The sequence below is a fragment of the Aythya ferina genome (genome assembly GCF_964211825.1).
Source record: "Aythya ferina genome assembly, chromosome: Z".
Classification (NCBI taxonomy): Eukaryota; Metazoa; Chordata; class Aves; order Anseriformes; family Anatidae; genus Aythya; species Aythya ferina.
In genome coordinates, this window is record NC_140299.1 from 48,615,110 (window position 1) to 48,639,494 (window position 24,385).

General features: G+C 39.9%; 1 protein-coding gene across 7 annotated transcripts in view; it reads right to left on the reverse strand.

Annotated features, from left to right (window-relative positions):
• Positions 1-24,385, reverse strand: part of CDC42SE2 (CDC42 small effector 2) — a 79,833-nt gene that overhangs the window by 17,906 nt on the left and 37,542 nt on the right. For 5 of the 7 annotated variants that reach the window (XM_084503181.1, XM_084503177.1, XM_084503175.1 and 2 more), the window contains one exon: positions 15,354-15,680. In XM_084503181.1, the coding sequence (XP_084359307.1) occupies positions 15,354-15,407 (54 nt within the window). In that variant the 5' untranslated portion in view covers positions 15,408-15,680. Of the gene's footprint in view, positions 1-15,353; positions 15,681-19,845; positions 20,706-20,811; positions 20,979-24,385 lie in introns of those variants that run through there. The other 2 variants (XM_084503180.1, XM_084503179.1) reach the window with 2 other exon arrangements.

Consider the following 24,385-nt stretch of genomic DNA (forward strand, 5'->3'; position numbering starts at 1 on the left):
CATTAGATGACATACATTACATTATATAGGAGTACAGAAGGCTTGTATGTACACTTGTCTCTGTATGCTCTTCTAAATCTGAATTACACATACATACCAAACTCTGTTACACAAAAATGTAAGAGAAAAAATAAACTGAAATATTGCTTCTGAACAGGTAATAGCCACTGCCAGATACAGGATCCTCGGTCACAGTCTGAATACAAAACCAATCGCTTTCCAAGTCTAACACTTCCTCTGCCTCCGTGAAGGGGACAGCCCTAAAAACAGCAATATGTGCTCGCAAGCAGCACTCGTGAACTGCACATTGTGATCCACCTTTGACTATGACAATGAATTGGGGCACATGTGGTAGTCTCAGAAAGCCTCTGCAACCAACTCCTAGTAACTCCATGATAAGGAGAAGGTGGATCTTCTGGGGTTATGGCACTGATACTTCTTTTAGTGGTAAGACTCATGGGTGGAAGCTTTAGTACTTGTGCCGCAGTCACAAGTCACAAAGCCACAATACTTGAGAACAATATCCTCAAGAATCAGCACCCACAAACACAGCAAATTCATCAGCTTTGTGAATGTCAACTCCTAAGCTCGGCAATTCTTTGCCCAAATATCAGCACCTTCTTGTTCGATTATATACATATTCACCGAAAGACTTAAGTAGTCACCTGGTTTTCTAGGGTATTACTGTACTTCTTACAACAGTGATGTTTTACCAAAGGTGGTTTTTTTTGTTTGTTTGTTTTTTTGTGTACAAATTCTTTAAGAAAATTAATTCCTCCACATGCCAGGTCCATGAGACACACTGCTTACTGCTGACCTTTCTGGCAATCCTCCCATTGGTATTTTTCCTTGCTGTTATTTTTCACCTGTGTGAAATTATGATCTCTGCGTTGTCCTTACTGCTCCAGTGGCACCCCAAGCTGGTACCTGATCAGCATCAAGCGCTGTCACACAGCCTCCGGTACCCCGTTTTGCAGCTGGGAGAGGCATTCATAAACAAGCAGTCACAAATCTGCTTCAATGGCCATCCCAACTGCTGCTCCTGCGAGGGCTCCTGCAAAGCTCCCAGATGTGACTGTTGGCATTGGAAACCTGTTCACCTACAGGTAAGTCACTTAGAGAGGCGCATCCCATAATACATTACCATGTAGTCTGCCTTTAGTCGCTCTTACAATGTCAAAGCAAAAAGGAGCTACAGCCTACACAAAGGAAGCAGGAACAGCCTCCCATGTTCTACCCACACCATGAGAAATAGTCATGCTTTTGAAAGGTGATCCCCGTAGTGCATGTGGACAAGATGGCATTACGCACAAAATAAAACAACACAACAAGCCCCCGATGCAATTTAGCAACGGATGGTCCAGTAGGTATTTTAGGACTGCTTAGATGCTGAGCCCACGTGTAGCAGAGATAAAAGCACCGCTGTAAGTGTATGCTACCAGCAACTCGTAAGAAGCATTTGAATCAAGAGCTGCACTCAGAGCCCCAACAGCTTTCTGCTCATCTTTCAACATTTGAAACAGTATCTGACAGCAAGCTGCAACAAAGGCCTGCACCTATAGGTGCCTTCTCTATGTGGCAAATTTCCAAAAAAGATGAAAGGGCAGTTGTTCAGGGAGGTAGCAGCAGAATGGTGTCCCATTGCAGAGAACACAAAAATGAAGTCCTTTTCAAGGAGTGTTCTGCTTTCCCCAGCAAAGCAAAGGAGTCCTTGCTGCCTTGTCCAACCTCCTGTCAAAAGGAAAACACTAATTTCAAGCATGTACAGGCACTTTTGTACAGTCTAGCTGAGGCATGCCACAATTCCACAGGTCTTGGAGCGTAAACAGTCATTAAGTACTTAAATTTCATCAAGTCAGAAGGTGCCCCATATTACTAACTTACTTGTCAAATTCTACTCTTCCAAAGAGTAGAGCCTGGGTGAAAAGTTGTAGTCAGGTGTAGCAGCAATAGCTCCTCATGCACCTACTAGCTGCATTGAGATGCACAGATTTTGTTAAGCATGAAATATCACATATTTACATTATTCAGAGTTTACTGTCAGACTCAAAGTAGGATCCAAATCACATCATTTTTCAGAGGCGGCTGTGGCTGCTTATACTGTTCAGAAAAATCTTGCTACTTCTATTCCTTGTTTTTCTTTGTGTGGCTAATCTACCCCTCCTGGTTTTGTAGGTCACCTGCACTAAACAACCTATGTTATATTTATCACTGCAAGAGCCAGATTCCCATTACTGTGCATACTTTTTGATACTATTCTTTTCACCTACTACTGCCAATTCTGAAGTTGGATGCACTGCAGAAATTCAGGAAATATCGTGGCCTTCTTAGCGTACCTGATCTTGCCAGAATACCTGGCCTTGTACCCGGTCTTGCCAGAATAAGCCTGCATTCAGGACCTTAAGGAAGACAGAATGGGAGAACACGGTTCTTCAGCAGTCAGGAGGGGAAGCTGAGCATTGGCACACAAAGCACCACAGGGATCTCCAAGTCCTCCAGTTGCCACTACAGCAATTTCAGGGAAATTGCTTCCTGGTTCTACAAATGGGCTCAGCTTCTACCAAAACCAAGGCACAACAAACATCAGCGAATGGCTACAGATTTACGATCACTGGCAGTCCAACAACAACAGCAACAACAAAAGTCAGGGAATGGAGAGGAGAAAAAGCAATAAACAAACAGAACAAAAGCAGGCTTTTTACAGAGCTGCAGGCTGGGAATTTCCAAACTAGGAGCATAACAGTAAGAGTAGACTATTTATGGTAAATATTTTTCCCTTTCCTCTTCAGAAAATGGAACCATGTGATACCTGAAAAGATAAGCACGCAACTCAATCTTCCCATCAGCTAGAGTTACAAACACAAATTTGTTGGTAGGAAAATATCTATTGTTTCTAAATTACGGAGAAACAGCAACTAAGGTAACTCATTGCTACCACACTGCTTCATAGCCAGGTATCCTCTACCAACACACACGTGGACTCTGGCAGCTGTGCCAATACAAAGTTGGGTTTCGACAGACGAAGCCATCATGAAAACTGCCAAATTCTTACTGTATCAGATGATTTTATGAGATCCCTACTCCACAGTGTCACCAGACTGCACCACTCAAATAAACCTCCATAATCAAGGCACAGGGACGTGCAAGAGCTTCGTTTTCCACCCTGCATGGTCTCAATGTGTCACCTCCATCCACAGTCCCTGCGCAAGAGCACTTTGCCATTTCACTGTGGTTCACCGAGGTTCTGGGAAGATCCAAAGCCAGTTTGGACAATGGGCTTCTTGATAGCTTCAGCATTTTAGAGTAAGAACACCTGCATACCATATCAAAATAAATTTGGACAAAAAGAAATGTAACAACATGAAAAGTCATACTTTTCACAGCCAGCATCTGACTTGTATGGCATGGTATTATTGAAGCACAGGCAGCCACTTTACAGGTAGCCTACAGAGAGCTTCTTAGAGCCTCTTCACCCTGTTGCTTCAGATACAGCACAATAGAAACACTTTTAAAATTGAGAAGGCTGTGGTGGTCCCTTTTCACATCTTTCCTGCTCTCTCTTTGGCACTCAAAATCTGTCTCTTCACTACCTGCTGAAATGAACACACAGACACAGAGAGCCAGAGGGATTTCACCCTTTCAGATGACTGACACTTCCAGCCCATAGCCTACTTCTCAAGAGTCCTTGCTGCATTTGCTCCTTGCTCTTTTCTATCTGAGTGACTTTTACCTCTGTCCTGATCCCCTAAAGATGTCTGTAAACTTTGCCATTTGACAGACATCCAGGCAGGAATTTCACCGAAGTGATGCCGGCTATTCTCACTGCACAGAACACCTGACTGACAAGTTCCCTCTGTAAAGGATCCCAAAGGCTGCCTAACCAGAAGATGACATAGCAGTATTAAGGAATCCTGCCACTTCAGCTTCTGGCAATTCCCTCACTTTCCTTTGTCCTAAATCATCTGCAGCAGCTCTTTTAAAATCCCACATGAAAAGGGGGAGTTTATATAGCTTTACAGAAACTCTAAAAGCTTATCCTTATAAAAACAATGTATACTTGGTTTATGTACCAGCAGCTTTTATGGAAAAACAAACATTACAGCTTCAGAAGTGACCACAGCTCTATGACACCATTCTAGACAATTTTAAACAACCATCTCGTAAGCTCTACGGTGCTAATTTGAACACATTACACTGGAAATTCAAATAATCTCTAAGTACTTTTTATTAATCTAATATTTTTTAAAACCAAAGGGCAAGCACCTACATCTTTCCTCTAAGAACAGCACAAAGGGTTTTTTTTTCCAGCTGCAAACTGAAAAACTGAAAAAGTCAAAAAGTAGAGAGACACATGCTATCACCAATGCTCTCAACGTTCCCTCTTTGGAATCATTAAGAAAAAAAATGAGAAAGCCAAACAAACCTATCTGCCTTTTCCAATTTCGTTTCTCTGCAGGCTTCATCTTCAAGGTCACTCCTCTGTGTTCTGAGACCATATAGTTACAGAACGTGTTTATTTAAGAAACTAAAACAAGTGAACAAGCATAAACAGAACATAAAACTTAGGTATGGCTGGGGAACAATTACAGCATGAACCGTACCACATTTACTGCATCCTGCAGCATTTCTAGTCTTACACTTTGTGAACATAAATGTGTCTGCTGAGTTTGGTTGTAAGAAATAAATTGCTAAAAACATTCACCCTTGCAAAGCCTGCAGGGCCAATGTGGCTAAGAGCCTATGCTGAATTCTATTCCTTCTTGGGCATGACCAAATTATTTACTAAATTCCAATGAGCTGAAGCAAAGCGATTACTTGCAGAAAACTTACTGTGCCAGTGTGGGAAAAGGACTCAGCTTGACTCCGAACTTAGACTGAGTTTGCAGACCTGGCATCTGGAAGTTTTACATATTTTCAAAGGTGTCTCCTTGTAAAAGCAGATTGCTCGATGTACATTTTCTTAAACAACAAACCACTATATGGTGAAAACAGGTTTTAGAGTTTTTTTCAGAGCATGCGTGCAAGGACAAGTTTTGCCTGTCTTTTTACATTAAAAAAATAATACAAGGACATAAGAAACAAGCAAAATAATCTTATTCCTGTATCATTTTTCTTTCATTTTCACTGAGGAATAATGTGAGCTAAACAATTCTGGAACACTAAATTATGTAAGTTATTATATAACTTTATGTAATGTAATTACTTGATTGTTTTTCCTATTATAAAAAGTAAGATGGTTCAGACTGATGTATGGCCTTCCATTCATACTGACTAATCAGAAATAAATATTTGCAGTGGTGTCGAATTCAGGGAGAACAAGCAAGAAGGAGACAAACTTACTACAGAGCGTCATTTTGGTGAAATGAAACCTCATACCATCAGCATACAATTTTGTTGTCTTCAAAGGATAATCAGATGGCCTCATACTTGTGAAATAGTATGCCTGATGCTACTAAGCAGTTATTTCATACAAGCATTATGTACTTCAGAAATTCCTCTTGCCTTTTAAGTAATCTCTCTAGATATAAAAAGCTGTTTGAAATGAACAAATAAATAGTATCTAAAAAAAAACAAAACACAGATTTCATCTATAATTTACATCATCCATTTTAAAATCTAGTGGGAATAAACGTTTGCCGTTACATTTAAGCTGCACTACTTTCAGTAAAAAAAGAAGTCCTGATGCTCCTCGTACTCACTATTGATTGCAGCCCAGTACTGGTTGCAGTGTTTTAAGATTTGCAGTGTCTTCATGTTTAGTTTATAGAAAAGATGATATCCACATGGCAGAATGGGCTTACTCATCTTTGACAGGATTTAAAACACAGCTTTTAAAAGCAATAATCAAGTACCCCTAATTTTTCTCTCAGATCTAAGTCCTGCTTCCTTACATTCTTAAGTATACAGACAACTGTTTTTTTCCATCCTCCCCCAAAATCTTCCTTTGCATTACAAATCGACGAGCCATTTAATTTTCAAAGATTAATTCTGATATCATAGAAGAAAAACATGCATCTGATACTTTTCTATGGAGAATAAAAGGGCCTGTGAAGCTATCTTGCCTGCTTTCTGTAGATCAGCATGCCTGCTCTTGTTTTGGCATTTCCTTTTCTCCTCAGAAGCTCAGCATTGCCCAGCTGAATACAAGCACAACCATAAGCAGTCCAGCATACTACAAACACACACACACACACATGCATATTCTAGCATATTTGTTGGAGTATGTGCCTACCAGGATTCATTGCTCCCATTTTAACACTGGTCGCTAAACAGTATCTAACCATCATCCTGGAGCCTAGGCATTAAATGTTTTTAAGTTGCTGGAGTACAGAAACCTGCATTCCAAGCAAATAATATTTGCTCTAAGCAGAGTTAAGTAACGTACCCTATATTAATATTGCAAGTAGACTTTTGGGTCTTTCAAGAAATTTACCTGGAATAGATTTGGCTTGGAAGCTACCTAAGTTTCCAGGAACTTTATGAATCATAAAAAGTAATTTCCTTTTGTAAATAATACACTCCCTTCACACACAACTTTAGTTCCCAGCCAAACACTGCCAAGTGTGCTTTCTTCAGGGAACTTAATTCGTGATAGCATCAGCATTTCAGTTCTCAAAACTGACAAAGCACCCCCAAAACACAAGGTATATGCAAATACACATAATGAGGTAAAGATAATTATTAAAGCTTGTATCTCTTTAGGGTCTTCAAAAAGACAGTTATACCATCTCTAAATTTGCATCATACTGGCGTAACCTCCCAATTAACATCTCTTCCTCCTGCACGCCCCAGCCAGCTTTTCTGTTCTCTGTTCATTTAAGACGAGAGGATCGGAAGGAGGTGGGTTGCTGTTCACTACCACGCAGCTCCCCAGGAAACCGGCCTCGCATCTTCCAGATGCGGAACAAGGATAACACTGACCCCACAGCTGAGTCAGGCCTGAGCTCGTGAGCAGTGGCACCGCTTGGGGCTTCCAGCGGGGACACGATGTGAAGCACTCAGAGCTCAGGAGAAGACACCACCACGAACTTCCAGCTCATTCACCTCAGGCCAGCTGTCACCACAGTCATGGCCCAACAGAAACCTTGTCGTTGTTGAAGCAGGAGGACTTCAGGGGCCACAAATTCTTTCAGGGCAGTGCAGCCAGGCAGCTATGTACCACAGCACACCCCATGGTGAAGCGGGGGGAGCAGCCCCCAGCCAGGAGCCATATATTTTGGCCGTGCTGGTGGCACAGTGAGCTACAGGCTGCCACTCCGTGAGGCCCAGCACCATGGTGCCAGAGCCACAAGTGTGTCAAGTGCCACACCATGCCACCACAGTGCTGGTCCTGCCCAACCCAGGGACAACCCAGTTTGGTCCCAAATTATTCCTCTGCATTATAAGGCAGCCAAATGCCAACTCTAAACCATCTTGTGCCAAAACCCTAGTGCAGGCCTGTCAAAGATAAGGCAAAATTAAAGTGTGATTTGACAGCACCCCAATACTAATGTATGCATCGTACGAACTGGCTAGTCCTTTGCAATAAACCACTCGTCAAGAAGGAAGGTTACACTCGTACTAAAAAACAGCCATACCACAGGCAATAGGGGAAAAAACAAACAAAACCAATTATGAAGACCATGTGTGCGCTGAAGACAGTGTGTTGTGAAACCACACTATTTTTCTGAGACTGAACAAGCTAATTACAATTGCAACAAGAGAGATGAAACAGCCGAGGAGTATTTAGAAGAATTCCACGCAAGCCATTCTCTTCAGAAGACAGGTCACTCTCAGTGCACAGCATGCCTACAAATCACTGGGTGTTACAGGTGTATTTGATGGGGAAGAGACAAAGAGAAATGGTATCTGTTCTCAGCCACTGTAAACTACAACTCTCCTGAGGGTACACCCAAGCAGTTAAATAACTCTAAAATTATCTGAAACCCAAAAGCAAAACTGAATGGTCCTGAGAGGTATTACTTCCGTAAATCTGCATCAGTCTGTTTTCTGCTCAGCCTCCACTCCTCTGTTCCCCTTGCTCAGTGGCGGGAGATCAACTCAGAACTTTGCTTTCAGAGTGTCTTAGCTGATCACTCTGAACTGTTGACTTGAAAAATTGAGAAAATCATTGCAAGCGATTATGCATTAAAGTCTCTGGCTTAAGGAGTACCTTGTAAATCTCTGAGGATACTTGAAAAATAGCTGTAATACAATTCAATGGGAACTCTGCTATCATGCATGTCTCACATAAGCAAGAAACATGACAGGAGCTTCAGAGCCAAAAGTTTGAGGAAACAGTCTGAAAAAGGACAAATTCCATTATGTTGAAATGTTAGTGTTAGTAATTCAAAATTTAAGGTTACATGGGGATATTCAAAACAGCCATTTAAAACACATGTCCTGTGAGTTATATTTTGTCAGCTGTATGTTGGTTTTAAGAATGATCTCCAATGGAGTATCTCAGATCCATTACGGAAGACTTACAAAAAAATAGAGTAAGATTGCAGAGGAAGTTTCTACTCTGCACTCCCTTTTGTATGAAAATAGTTAACGGTAAAAGGCTGAACACTTAGCTGCAAGGCAACAACTTATCTCTCTGTTCATTAACACAAAGCATACTTCATTTGGAGTCAGTGGACGTATAAATCTCTCACACTATACATGCAAGTTACCTCTGCCTCTAGCTGTTGGCAGGTAGAAATACCTCTCAAAACTACATGCTGCTGTCTTCAGGTTACCTACTCACCCTGCTCCAATCTGGAAAGCAGGAGAAGAGGGGAAACAATCTGCTGAATTTCCAAGCATAAAAAATAAGGCACGCCAAAAACAGAGCTCTTGCATTTTCAACCTCCAAAAAAAAAAAAAAAAAAAAAAAAAAAAAGAGAAATTGCTCTGGACTTGTTCATTTCAGAAATGCCTCAGCATCTTCTCCAACGTTGGCTGCAAAACTATTAACTTTTGTTAGACTGCATCAATCATTTCTTGTGGCAGTTCCTTTTGTCAATGACTTATACTGGGTTTTGCTGTTGAAGATGTCTTTTCACTTAAAAAAAATAAATAAATAAATATGGAGATTTAAAAAGAAACACAGACTCTGGTGTCCACATCAAAGGATACTATCTACTCCCTCCTGAGTTCAAGCAGAAAGCCTGAGCTCTACAGAGACTGTAGATATAAAAGACATATTACATCCTTCTTCAAATATGTTGATAATGGCATAACGTATTTTCATCAACAGAAAACTGGCATCATTCTTGTTTTTTTTGCCCCCTCAAAAAAGCTAGTTTCCATCCCATCAACCGGCATTATATTAAATAAATAGCATTGATACAGCTAACTCCAATAGCTCCTAAAAATGTCACAGCTTTATTCATAATAGAGTATCACAAAATATTCAGTTAATTTCTATGCAGAGAGTTATACATACATGCAGAATACTGCCTCTCTTTTTTGTTTTCTTTGTAAATGGTTTTATACTCGAACACCACAACAGATTTCAAGATGTGTGGGGACTAATTTAAATTTGAAAGGAAAATCTAAAGCAGCCCCATCAGGCTAAGAGTAGCACAAAGAAATCAGGTTTGAGACATAAAAGCTAAGTATTTTGCTGCTTATTTAACTCTGCCCCCCTTTAATAAGGTGTTCCCTAAGGCTAGCTCTACAACATCCCTGAAGAGCAAAAAAGAAGGAATTTCAAACATCTGAAACTGGCAGCTTAGTACATAATTCAATATGACAACTTTGAAATCTGAGGGCTCTGCAGAGTTGTCACTTTTTACGTCTGAAGTCTTACATAGGCTTACTGGATGTGGTAGGATGAATTTGATGAATTGGAGGGCCTGAACGTTTTGGTCATTTTGAGTCAGAACCTGTGCTTGAGAAACATGGCAGAATTGAATGGAGCAGCTGACCCAGTGTTTTTTTTCAGCAGCAAACATCTCATTTATTATGCACCGAGGGTGATTTATTCTGCATTTTGTTACGCATACAGAATGCTTAATTATCTTTACTGCGCCCAATTTACTGAGAGCTGCAGTGGTAAGATGGACCCCTGGCTATAGACAGAACCCCTTTTCTAGAAAAACAGCTACAGCTGACACTATATATCGATGGTAAACTTCCTTAAGTAACCTGTGTCAAGATAATTTATGCCACCAGTCAATAGATACAGCAGTATGTGCACTGTTCCCATTATCACCAGTGAGGAGGTCAGTTTTTGTCAGCAGTGTTCCTTCGTTACATGGGTCATGTGTGCTAGCATATTAAAATTATTCCACCTCTTCTAATTAACATGAATTTGATCTACTTTTCTTTTTCTCCCTAGAAACTGGGAGAAAAAGAAAAAGAAAAAAAATAATCTTATGCAAGTCTCCAGAACAGAGTATTTTTCAGAAATGCTAAGGCAGGAATACCCAGTATATCTGACTGATCCAATTTAACTTTCACAGAATTGGCAGAATGGCTGAGGCTGGAAGGGACCTCTGGAGGCCATCTCAAGCAGGGACACCCAGAGCAGATTGCCCAGGACCATGTCCAGGCTGCTTGAGAAGAGCTCCAAGGAGGGGGAGTCCACAGCCCACAGCTTCTCTGGGCAACCCATGACAATGCTGGGTCACCCACCCAGCACAGCAATACTTCCTGATCTTCAGAGGGAACCCCGTGTTCCAGTTTGTGCCCATTGCCTCTGGTCCTGGCACTGGACACCACTGAAAACAGCCTTGAAGAGCAGAAGTTTTGAAGTTGTTTTACCACCTAACTTGAAATCATTTGCGCAGAAAGCCAGCTCTCAGAATTGCCCAACTTTCATTTTTTAATCTCTCAACCAGAGATAACAAACAAGATTGGCCTGATGCGAAAACAAGTTGTTTTTTTTCCCCTGCCTTTATGGGCTTTCTCACTCTAAATCCAGGTCTGTCAATTCTATTCCATACATCAAAAAAGACCAGACAGAAATTTTCCTAACCACTTTAAGCATTTATGGCATGGCATTCAGCAAAACCATAAGAAGAGGTTGACAAAATGTAAAAACCTCTAAAGAGGAGAGAAGCAACAAAGAAACTAATTAACTGGAGAAGGAAACTCAGAGCTAGACAGAGGAAAGCACACTTTATTCTTTTATAGCAGAGCAATAATTTTAATGCAAGGTCAAAGAAAAATAAAGAGCTCAATTGTATTGGGCGGTGGCCCAAATTAGGTGGGAGTGCACCAGGTTGTGACCAAAGACTTCTCAGACCAAAAATTAACTTTGCAAGTTAAAAACAGACAGGACAGAAACAAAAAAGTGGAGAAAAAAAACAGGCTCCTGGTGTAAGCAACGAGCTTAGCCTAGGAAAGAAACTAAGGCCACGTTCGTCTATGGAAATCTGCAAGACAAAAGGCTCACTGAACTCCTGCTATCGAGCAATGCATCTGGTAGTTGGGATTTAGCAGAATTTACCGAAACACAGCAGTGGATAGGACTACAGCACATAGGATGCATGGGAAGAAACACTCATCACATCACTGGAGAGTGCAAGATCAGCTTACAGAACCTATAAAGAGTATTTGTGGGAAGCGTAAGAAACCTGGTGCATTCACATAGTATTACTCTTCTCAAAATAAAAAAGGGCTTGGGTCAGATCATAAGAGATTAATTTCAGGCTATTTAAAGAACCAAGAAAAAAAATGTGCATAGTTATTTCTTCAACAGATTAATATCGCCTCCTTATCACCTTATGGAAACAGATGAAATCAGCTAGTTGTTTGAAATTTTCATTGTGCTGAAATACGTTAGCACAAAATCTGACAAGAGAAAATTAGAGGTTGGTATGAAAATACCTTCCCTCAGCTTCTGTTTGCATCCTTCCAGCGTTCTATTGGGGTACTAAGGGGGTATTGCAGGGTATTAAAAAACAAGACTTAAACCACCCACAGGAACATACTTTCTTCAACTGTTATCACTATTTAGTTTTGTTTCTTTGCATTGTCCATTCCTTCCATTTATCATCCTATTTCAGAGTGATACAGATTCATGTTCAAACATGTCTCCTTAATGATCATATTACGAGTACTGCAGTCTTGGAAACATTGAGAAGAATATTTAGCAACCAAAATAACATTAGCAGAGGGAGTAAAGCACTGTTTTCCAAGAAGCCCCTGCTTCATTTCAAGGCAACACATTGCATCCATTTAGCCTTGACAAAAGACAGAAAGAGGCTGTAACTGCACAGTGATACATTTCAATCAAATCTGATTGATTGGTGATGGTAATATGTAAATACTGCCTTTTAATTAAGGAACCTCCCCAAGTGCACTAATATATACCACAAGACTGTTAGTGTACTGCTCTGGGGTATGCTGTTAGAGAGATGATGCCATTGAAATTTGGTGAGCAATGTGTTTTTATTGCAATAAAGTTTACAAATCTATCTGCAAAGGCACAGTTCAAAACCATGGAAAAGACCTGGAAAGCACCAGTCTGCAATTCTAGAAGGCCTACAAAGTAATGGAAGTGACCCAGAAAATGTCTTTGTGTGCAGTCTGAATAACAGTCTTCTGTAAAATTGACTGAAATGACTCAGTACACATACGTGTTTTTTATCTTAAGGCCATTACAGCCGAAAAGAAAGGAGATGCCATACACAAGACACCTCATTTGATATGCTAGCACTTTGCCAGAATAAAGCAGAAGGAACTCTGTTCCCACATCCTGGGTTTCAAGAGAGGTGGAACAGACCTTAACTCAATGGAAGCTACAAATAACACAGGAACACATGCAGTTACTCAGTTTTCTTTTTGATCCAGTTAAGAGCCTTTACATTTATGTCAATATTAATAACATTAAAGGGGTCCCAGGCACAGGCATTTGACAAAGATTATGAGAAAAGAATCACGTTTCAGAGAATGTAAGTTTAAAAATAAAAAGAATGTTTTAAGCTTTTTGCAGAATAAGTAGCAAATCAAGTAACTTGCTGCTTTCAGGTATTATTCTGAGACACCATTAGTTTCTGGTGTTTCTGCAAGACCACATCACGCCTTCCACAAAAGGAGCATGCTTTATGGCTGAGCTTGAAAGTGAAAGCTGGGACACTGTTAGTGAGGTCACGAAAGGGTTGAGGTGCAGGAGGTAAAATAAAAGGTGGCACATGAAAGAGATAAACTGTGCAGACTATGCATTTCTCCTGAGAAATTGGACTGGATTACACCAACAGGCTAAAGGTACGGTAGGGTTGGACAAGAACCTTCTATGCAAGTCTGTGATTTTTGCCTCCCTTGTAATAAAGCAAAGCAGAAGGTCCTGCATGGTTGGATGAGCCTCAGTGTCATACTCACAAAATTTTGCAATACATTGAACAATAAGAAGTAATAAAAATGTAAAGTATAGAAATTGTCTTAAGAAGGACTTGGATAGGACAAAAGAACAGCAGTTGGACTTGATGATCCTTAGTTGGTCCCTTCCAACTTGGGATATTCTGTGATTCTACGATTCTATGAAAAAATAGCATGTCTTTCAGCACGAGAGTCTCCTGAACCATCTCCTTACCACCTGTCTGGCTCACGAGTTTGCTTACACTAATAGTATATGCATTGCTACGAGTCACAAAGAAAAAAATATTCACGTACTTATTCAGGTGCATTTGTATCTGACTCAATACTCAAAGCAACAGTGTGTGGCAGAATAAGGGCTGTACAACAGAGCAGCACGCTGTAAAATGAGCAGAGAAGCTGTCCGGTGGAAGGACAGCTAAGGACCCATGGTACAGCACAACCAGGCAGGCCCACAAAGATTTTTTTCCTGCGACCTGTCCTGAAGAAGTTCGTCACTTTGTAATGAGCAGGCTCAATTGAACATTTGAACATCTGATTTCAAGAACAATGCTCTGCAAAGTGCTATCTGTATCTCAAAAACATACGGCTTTAGTTTTCCAAGCAAATGCACACCACCGGATCAACAGAAGTGTACAAAAATGGGTTGTTTCCCTCTTCTCCACTTTTAAAGTATATGCTCTGCCCTTTCCATGAGTTGTGACTCACAGATTACAACATGCTGCATTAGCACGCCATGTATTTTATGGGCAATAGCTTAACTGCATCATAAAGCTTGAATAAAGATTTTAATAAGGAGTAAGACTGAAGATTCTTGTAAACAAATCCAATATGCCATTTTATATCTCAAAGATTTTAAAAGTCATGCTATTTTTAATTGAAATATATAATCCAAATAACTACGCAACTAATTTTGGCTATAGATGTATGGCATTTTAATGGACTGCACAGCATTCAGGCAGGAGGAGAGGACTGCAACTTCTCATGCTGGTATCTGAGACCTCATCTCTCTCAACCCTACCGGACTAAGAGTGAGATAAAGCTGTATTTATTTGTTAGAAATTAAAATGGTCAAATTTCTAATACTTGCATTAACACCTAAGGATCGTTCAGGTACTGAGCAAGGTCAATTGCTATCAGCTTTTTTCTTAAGTCATCAGATAGGTAGTTTATTTTAAATCCCTTTGCTTCCCTGAAGCCAAATATCAACTGAGCATATTAGTGTGAGTTTACTCTATTCTCTCTGGGATTCTCTTAATTATTGCAATTCAGCTTCAGTGGCCATATTTGCAAGATGACTGTCCTTTCTATGTATTGATTTAGCTTGATCTGGATGTCACACAATACAATGATTTTTTCTCCAAGTGCTAACCGTATTCCTTGTCAATTCCACCCTCAAGCAGGCAGACTTTCTCCCACAGCACTGGACTTAATGCACACTCTAAAGCTAGTTTAAGAAACCTAAAAGTATTTCTGTACTTTCTTCCTTATGTATGCTTTAAAATGTTCTTTTGTTCACTGTGTACTTTTTCCACACGAGAGACATTCTAAATCCCTGACAAAAATATCCGCAGCACGACAACATCCCTTCACTCTCCAAAGACTTAATCTAAAAATTAAAAAAGCAGCTAAGTCTGAAAGCCTGACTTCAGTTAAGGTGTACTGGATTTCACGCTGTTTCTTAAGAGAACTATTCCCTTCCTTCACCATTGTCCAGACACACCTCACGACAGGCCTTATACAGTACAGAAGTCATGACATGTCCAGATTTCCTTCTGCATTTTGGCAGATATTGCAGTGCCAAGTTAGGTCCTCTTCACCCTTCCCTCCTTCCCTTCCCCCCCTTCAATTCAAACACACCGGCTTGCATTTGAAAGACTTTGGATAGAAATGAGATAAAGGATAGGAAGATATGTATGTGGCATCCATGTAGAACAGACATTTTTCTGTCCCCCCTTCTCACTGAGTTTGGTCAAAGAGCACTAATTTAAAAAGCTGTAACAAAAACAGAAAGTCCGAGCAATACAGTTAATTACAAACAACAGGGTGCTGATATTCATACTTACAGGCTGAGGCTGTTCTGCAATACAGCAGTTGAAACACAACCAGAACTCGCTCATTGTTTACAGTCTGAAGTGTGTACGCAGATGAAAAGCAGGACTTGACTTCTGTAAACGTATCTCCAGGTAGTAAGTTCTTTAAATAGATTTATTTATAACTGTTCCAATGTGAATTTCTTCTTCTCTCTTGAGCTTTTCTCTGAAGACAGACAAATTAGTCCCAGGTGAAGACGGTGAAGTTAGAAAATTATTTCAGAGTATTCTTTCAGCAGGTTGGTCCCAGCACCACGGAAGTGTTAAGTATGCTTCTTTGGTCCCTAGCGTTAAGTGAACCTGAAAACAGAAGAACATTATATCAAAAAGAAATAAGATACAGAATTTCGTACTCCCAAAGAGCCACCCACATCCGTGATTTCTTGGTGGTATCCTGAACTGAGAGTGAAGAGGTACCAGCAAACAAGTCACGTGCTTATTTCTACAATGACTACTCCAAATGGCATTTAACAGAAATCCAGATGAGGTTTAGATTCCAGCTTTTGCTAATTGAAGCAGTATTGAGGACCGGTGTCCAATCTTCTGGCAGCCATCTTGGTTTGATCTGAGTCTAACTTTCTAATGTCATTTTTGAAGGTGACAATTGACCACACATACATCCTTTTAACTTAGGAAATTCTGCCTATTGGCACTTCATGTATCTTCATAGCAAAATTACACAACACATTTACAAAGCAAGTTTTAAATACAATTAACACCAACCTCGTAGCACAGCTGTCAAACAAAAAGCATGATTTTCTAAATACCAAGGAAAAAAACTGCAGAAAGGACAAACTTGGTTAACTCAAAGACCATTTGCCTTCTCTCTTGATCCTGCTGTTTCATGTACAATTGACTTCAAAATAGGAGATTACTTGTAGAGTTTGAAACTGTTTCCTTAAACCTTCAAAATTCTTCATGTGGAACAACTGAGGCTCCAGATTCCAACCATTCCTTTGCCTTAACTTAACATTAATTGGTTAATCTCCAACCTGGTTTCTTTCACTAAGAGTACGATAAAAATTCCAGCGAGATTTCCATTTGGTCATTTATCTTGCCATCTATCATACAAGTATTTGGAGGGAAATGGAAATGAAAGAAAGAATATTCGGAAAAAGTCACATACTCCTTAATAGTTTTAAATATGGGTACATCTTCATTCGTAGAAATTTTGTATGTGCATACCTATGCATTGCTTTCTGTATGCAGCTCTTCACAGAGTGAAGTGGTTTGGATACCCCATGGGATACACAAGCGACATCCTTATGTACGTATCTGTATACACACTGAGTGGCTTGCATGAGTTGCTTGTCTGGCAGAGCAGTCATGCTTTGCTGCTGCCTTCATCAGTTCCCTACACATGACATACGTAAGCCATGACGTCCCTAATTTATTGCACACAAGCCAAGTCACTGTACTGTGCTGCTACTACAAGCCAGGTACTTTCCAGGATTGTTGGCTGTGATGCATATATGAAGAAACAGCAGCACCCTTCTTGTACTAAGTCCAAACCCTCTGGGAAGCCTTCCCACTTCTTACCTTTCCAGAGGCTGACAGAGGTTCTTCAATAAACAAATGTGTGCTGTGGTAACACCACGTAAATAGGAAAACACTAGCAAAAGTACGTCTATCTCCTATCCTTGAAAGAACTATCAGTAGTGTTTAAAGTAAGTTTTTATGCATTTCTTACCTAAAAGTCAGAACGGAAAAAAAGAATATTTTACTGTCTTTCCTTATCACTAATATCACACAGATCAAAGCAATTTGAACAGATATGAAGAAAATAAACAAAAAAGATCCTTCTATACAACGTTCTGCTTGATGGTCTCATTTCAAGAAGAGGCTTTAATACAGTACTGATATTTATTTTCATTATGTTAAGACGATGATTTCTGCCTCAGAAATGGCCATCTAAACCCCATGTATGTGTCAAGAAGCTGCAATCAAACATGGGAATTATCAACCAACGGTGTGAACTGCAATAGTATAAAACTTAAAAGGAAATAACTTAAAACACTAAAGGTCTCTAAGGAAGTTCTCACATCATAATTAGGTAACTTCATATCATTTTCTCAATTCTAGTGACTTAAAGTTGGATCAAACTTAAATAGCCAGAGCCTACAGTAGAAAAACTTGACAAGAAAATACACTGCTGTTCCCTCCAATTTCAGGATTTGCATGCCACATAATTCTTTTCTTGACTTGATTTAATATGCAACAAAATTGGAACTAGAACATGGTAAATTTCTGTTAAACATGTAACATTTAACATTTTTTGCCCAGCAACTGTACAGCTTATCTCTACTTAAAACTGAGGATTTTGCTTCTAACAGGCACCAAGTTGTTCTGAAATGTAGCAATGCTCCCCTATCTCTAGCCATTCAGATTACAAGCAATTGCAAAAGCAAGTACCCAAAATCACAGCATTTTGAAGTCTAATATACCGTAACCTGCACAAGTTATAAGCAGGAGTCTTGCATGCATCCCTTCCTGTTAGGCAAGCGATGCAGTATTTTGATGTGTAGCTCCTGAAGTTTTAATACTGGTGCTTGTTCCTGATCTGACAAGATCCGGATATAACACATCACATTCTTGTTTTCACAAAGGGTTAAGTTTCCTACAGCTACTACAGCCCTGTACAGAACACATACATGGAAAGGGCTGGGAAATTCCTCTGTTGATTGGCCCACTCACTTGCGTGCTAGTATCTACAGCACTCTTCCTCTTGCCACAGCTTTTAAGCGCTTTGCTCAGCTGAAGCCCTGGGAACAAAACTGAAAGACTTGGCCATGCTTCTCTGAGCTTGGAATGCTTTTCCTGGTTACAAAATACTCGAGTGCGCACAAGATTTTCTCCACCCAGTCGCACTCATCGTGCTGGATTTGAGTCCTCAAGGACATAATTCTAAAACCGACCTGCTCCCTTACACGAAAAGCTAACAAATGCCAAAACTAAACTAGAGATTACAAGTAACTTTCTCTGATTATACGTTTATTCTTAAAAATGCAATTTTCTCCTCTATAAGCTATAGAGGGCCACATTTGCCTTAAATTTATTGGTTCTACCAGCAGTATCAAGCTGTTTCTCAATATGTTCTCTTTCAATTACAAATAAAATGGCAGGGGGAGGAAAACACATCCACTAAGTATGGACAAAACTGACTGTAACTGCACCCTTCAGAAGGCAAGCAAAGGCTGAGAGGTATCTGTTAAAGAGTAATGGATTTTTATACATCCCGCTCTGCTAAAAACGTGATCTATACAGTGGCCAAGAACTGGGTATAAATATGCTGCAACAAAATGGAAAGAAAAAACAATTCAGCTGAAGGCAAAAAGGGCTATCAATACTGCGAAGTCAACAGGACCACACTTGCACTTCTCTTATGCTGCTAGCAGCTTGTTTAAAGAACAAATTGAAATGGGGAAATTCTCCTTTTCCAAATTATTGGTTATTAAAGAGCAAAAGAGAAAGGAAAATCACTACACTGACCTACAGACAACAACAAGCCAGAAAACTGTGTAATACCAGTCCTCCAACAATTTCCTAAGAAAGTGTTGCTGCAAAGCCTGGTCTACCCCCAAATCTGGCCACATTTATGGAGATCCTAAAACTTACGCAGAACCTCACAGACAGTTCCCTATTTCATCACAGGATCAAGCTGTTAACATGGCACCATGTGATCAATGAATCACACCACAAGGGCTCCTGTGTTCATCCCTGCAGACCTGCCAGATCAAGGGGACAACACTGGCGCCACAACTGAAGCATGCAGTTGAAGACAGCAGCTCCACCACTCCTCGGTTTTGCTCTTTCCACAGCTTTGAGGTGCTCGGAGTGGCAGAACACCACACAGCTCACGCTGAAAGGACAATGCACTTACTCTACCTGAACTAGAAAGTCAAAATGGTGATCAATGGTGATGCACCTATTTGCTTTTTTTCCAGTTTGAACTTTCTGAACACTGAATTTGACTTGTTTCAGTTCATGATCCAGTAACTTGCAGAGCTATTTGCTTACTTCTTTGCCATATATCTTGCATACTTTGTACACACTAATTTTATCTCATTTACAGTAATGTTTAGTATGAAAAAAATGAAATACTAAAGAGGAGGATACATTGTTATTCAAAGGGAAAAACAGTTAGGTTATTTTCATTACTCTGAAGTTTATTCAAAAATAGCTGATCTAATGCAAAAAAAAAAAAAAAAAAAAAAAAAAAGGAAAAAAGAAACTAATGTCTACTGTTAAATACCAGCCATAAAGGTGGTAAGTGCAAACACTGCCTCCGTGGTTAGTAGGGGTGTGGAGCACATTCTGTTACTAAGAGAGATAGCTGATACTGTAAATATTCATGTCCTACAGAAAAGTTAAACAGAGCAGGAAATAAGAAAGGATAAAACAGAAGTCAGACACTCTCTCCTCTGAGCTCTTCACACTTAGTGGCAAAAAGGGGGTTAGCATTTACCTTAGTCGATCCAAAGAGGGATACGCTGCATGCTGTGGATGATACAGTTGGAATAAAGCTACTTATGAATCATGTAGGTTAAGAAAAGCCTACTGTTTTTAAGAAACACCTATAACGTTCCTTTTAAGGGTCAACCTCTATATCCTCTGGCTGTGTAACTGTTTGCTATAGCTTCAGACAGGAAGTGTGGTAACAAGGCTATGACAATTACTTGAAGCAAATAAAACCACAGGAAGAGAAAGAAAATGACTGCAGGTGTTAACATCTGAATTTAACTAATTTGCCCCAAAGCTCAAACTACTATTTAAGGAGAGGGGAAAAAAATAATAAAAAAAGAAGAAGTAAAGCATACACAAAGTAATGACTAAGTATGACATGTCACAGCATGTCATGATGTACCACGACATGCATACGTATGCACGAAGTCGCATCTAGGACTACTATGAGTTTTTTAGTCTCCATTAATTTGTAGAAAAGAAATTTACAACCATTCTTGATATGGAAGAATAATTTCATACATTTATTTTCTTTTGCCTTAAATGCCCCAACAGCTGTCACTTGTTCACTTGTTTCAATCCTTCATCAGTAAACAGTCATTTTAGAGTTGTTTTTTTAAGACTTGGTTTCCTTTTTTTTTTTTTTTTTTAATATTTTTCCTTTAAATCTATGTTATAGCTGTACCATTTCTTCTAGCTGCTCAGCAGACTCATTTCTTTCTGTCACTTGAATATGTATGGACAAGATGAGGTTAAGGTATATCCAAACTAACAGGTTGAGCTCAAGCATCATTTCCATGGATTTTAAGCCGTAGCAACTGGTGGATGCTTTCCAGCTCTCAAAGGAAGTGGGAAGTGTTTACTTCCCTGCCAGCTTGATTTTCAAACTTCTTTTGGAAATAAAATGACCTGTAAGACAAGCAACATAGGCTTAGAAAAACGCTACTTATTGAGAAAGTTGCCTTCATACCTGAATTTTCCACCAGAGGCTGTCTCGGTAGTGCCGAGGCACTTGCAGAAGCACTCTTCCTCCCTCTCCCCAGCCCGAGCAGACACTGCTGGGGACTTTGCCGCTGCTTTCAATGCACCAGTTATCTTTGCACTCTCAAACCCCAAGAAACCGGAGCTGTGCAGAGCTCTTGCTAGACCAGGGATAACACTCACCGTCAGCACAGGCTGAGTGAGGCCGAAATCCATTTTTCACTTCCTCATAACTTTCCCATATCTGTTCTTCCCTCCCTGCCATATGCTTGGGGCTTAAGTTTCAAGACAATGAATAAGTGTCTTCAAAGTTTGAGTTACAACTTTCTCATGCTTTTTTAAACATTTACAGCATAGGTCTTGATACTGTAAAAAAGTATTTTTTTTAAATATACATTTTTATTTATTTATGCTATTTTTATGTAAGCCTTTTCTTGTTATGGTTTTGAACATTTTGCATGTTCTAAGTTTGCAGGAAGATATGGCAACAAAAGATGCAGAAAGGGAACAGCAGTAAGCCAGTAAGAAGAAATACCAGGCATTTTGTATCATGTCTCTAAAAGAAAACAATAAAGCAGGTACAGTCAGGAAAGCCAGTTGGAAGCGTAAAGCACAGGGTCTTTAAACATTTTTATAACATTAGTAACATAAAGCTCAAACAGTTGTTCTTATCATTGATGAGTGTCATACCTTTTTTTTTTGTAAACCCTTCCTACCCATAATTCCCTGATTTTTTTTTTTATTATTATTATTATTTTTTTTTTTTTTAACTCCATAGCCACTCTGCTAAATTTAATTATTTCAGTTAAGTGGCCCGGTCTCCAAGCCTCCATGGGTTCAATGCAGTTTTCTAAAAGAGCTGATGCACACAGCTTATATTATTTCCCAGACACAGATCTGCCATACGTGCAAACAGGAACTTCCCTCTTCGAAAACCACAACACAGAACATAGTGCAGAACTGCTAGATGAAAATATATAGACAACTAGTGAGCCAAATTTACTAAATAACAGAGAGACAAACCTAAGAAAATAAATATGTTGTTCTACCCAAGATAAACTCTAGGCATAATATTAATGGAATTTTTCTTAGACAGGACAAATTATAACAAGTGGAAGCCTTTGAGAATCTAATCCTCTGTTTATAGGAAATTTAACTGCACATTTCCTGTCAATTCACACCGTGTAACATGATTTTTAAAATTGTATTTAAAGTTCCAATTGGCCAATAACATTATCTTCTTAGCTGACAAACCCAAGTGAAGATAACACAACAGATTTTTTTTTTCTATTCTCATCCAATCTCCTTACTAATTCTGACAGGTAATACCAGTTAGAGAGAAAAAAAACAACATCCTCAAACTAGTGCTCTAATGCAGGATCTGAAAACTGTATAATTTCTGTAAAGAATAGAAACAACAACAAAAAAATCCCTAAACAGCTCCCAATTATTACTTCTAAAGTAATGACAGGAAACAATCAACATCCAGGTCCACGGAGTCCATTATTTTAACAGTGTAATATTACAGTAGTATGGCCCACAGGAAAAAAAAAAATCCACAACCAACTACTTGACAGGCCATATGAGATATTTAAGGGACCCTTACCTGTTCTTTACTATGACAATAGGTAAAAGGCATTCACAGCATTTAATAATTCTTTTTCCACAGAAAACTGATGTACCAGAAGCAATTTCTCTTCAAAGCTCTTCAAAGAGCCACAGAAGCACATATCTTTCATCTACTAGCCTTTAGGGCCCTGTCATCTCTCTATATTTATTCTCTAGCCCTTTTATCAGTTTCTCTATTGTTGCTTCAGATGATGAACTCTACATATGTGCAGGCATGTGTGCACATGGGGCATGGCTGAAGGAAACTTAAAATCATTTCGAAGACAGCTGGATCACTCCAGCCTAGCAAGGTGAGGTAGGATGTCGGGAAGGTGTACGTGCAGCAGCTGGAGACGAGGCCCAGCGATTCCATCTCCATGGATGGCCTCACTCCTCAGTGCTCCCTCAGACACTTCTCCTCATGCTGCAGCCCCACGCAGATCCCAGACATGGGCCTCAAACCCCACTGCTCGTGGTCACCGCTCATTCAAACTGCTCACACGACAGCCCTACCTGCCCCTACCTGCACAAATCAGGCTGCTGCTGCTCTGCAGAGGGGTCAGTTTTTCCTGACTAGACACTTCATAGCAATGTATTAAAATATTTACTCTATTTCAGATGAAGTCCATCTTTGGACAGAAAACAGATGAGAAACAGAATAACCATTGTCCACATGAGCACGATGTCATGGAGGCGTACTGTAGAACCAGGACACACAGATGTCTTGAAACTGGCAGGAGCTGGCAAGTGCTAAATGGGCCTGCTGCGACTTCACTGTGAAGGCGAGCATGGGGACCTACACCAACCTGACAAAGCAAGTCTCACAGAGTGCTCTACTCAGAAGCACACATACATGTGAGAGCACTTGCCACAGCCACGCTTGCTTTGAGACTGGAGCACATGAACAACATCTGAAAAGCTGGCTGAGGTTTTGCCATCGGTATCTGGAGCAGCACTGCATGACATGCAGCCCAACGTGACACCCAGGCACCAGGGTCAGGTTTCATCTTGGGATAGCGTTATACAGCTATAGCTGCCTCTCTGCCTCCAGACATTTCTCAAGTCACTCAAGCAAAAAGAAAAGCTAAAAATAACTGTAGAAACAAAGAGTCAGGTTCGCGTATTATAATTTAAATCTGCCGTAACACAGGAAAGTGTCCTAATTCTAGGATCCTTGAACAACTGCCAAAACAACAGAAACAAAACATGAAACGCCACACAAACCCCACAATACACTGAAACAGAACTACTAAGGAAGAAGCACACATGACTTCCACAGCACAGGTAACCCTTCCTATACATTTCTACATACCAAAAGACAACAAAATACTATGTCCACATGTGCACGAACCTGTGAGAAGCCAGACACAAAACATGTAACTCAGTAACTGCAGTGATCACAAAAAACTTCATTCCCATGACCAAGACCATCATGCTGTAATACAGCAAATATGAAAATAACCACAAAGGTAACAAATTCTTACCTCTACAAGCCTGAAACAGCTAGTCTATACAAAGGAGAACAACCACAAACTGAAAAAAGGTCTTTAGGGTCAGCTGGTCAAGAAAAAATATATTACAGTTGCAGTCAGTCTGAAATTAGGCATTGCAGGTCAACAGCACCTTTTCTTTTGCTGAAAATAATGCTTATTTTTCAAAACAGAATGCGATTTAAAGAGGAAAGAAAGATGGAGGAAGTCCTCACAAGATTTTTGGTGCTAAGATTGTGTACACTAAGGTATTAACATGCACAGATAGACAAAACTTGTTAGTAGCTATAACAGTACCTATCTAGACATGATTGTTTCACAGAGGAAATCCTATAATCCAGTATCCTATTTTGGGACTAATTTCAGACTGCAGCTTGACTCAGAAGCTGCAGATCAGTTACAAGAAATTATTTCTCGTTCCTTCTCCGTCCCCCAAGTTTTCCGAGTGACTACAAATGATACTCA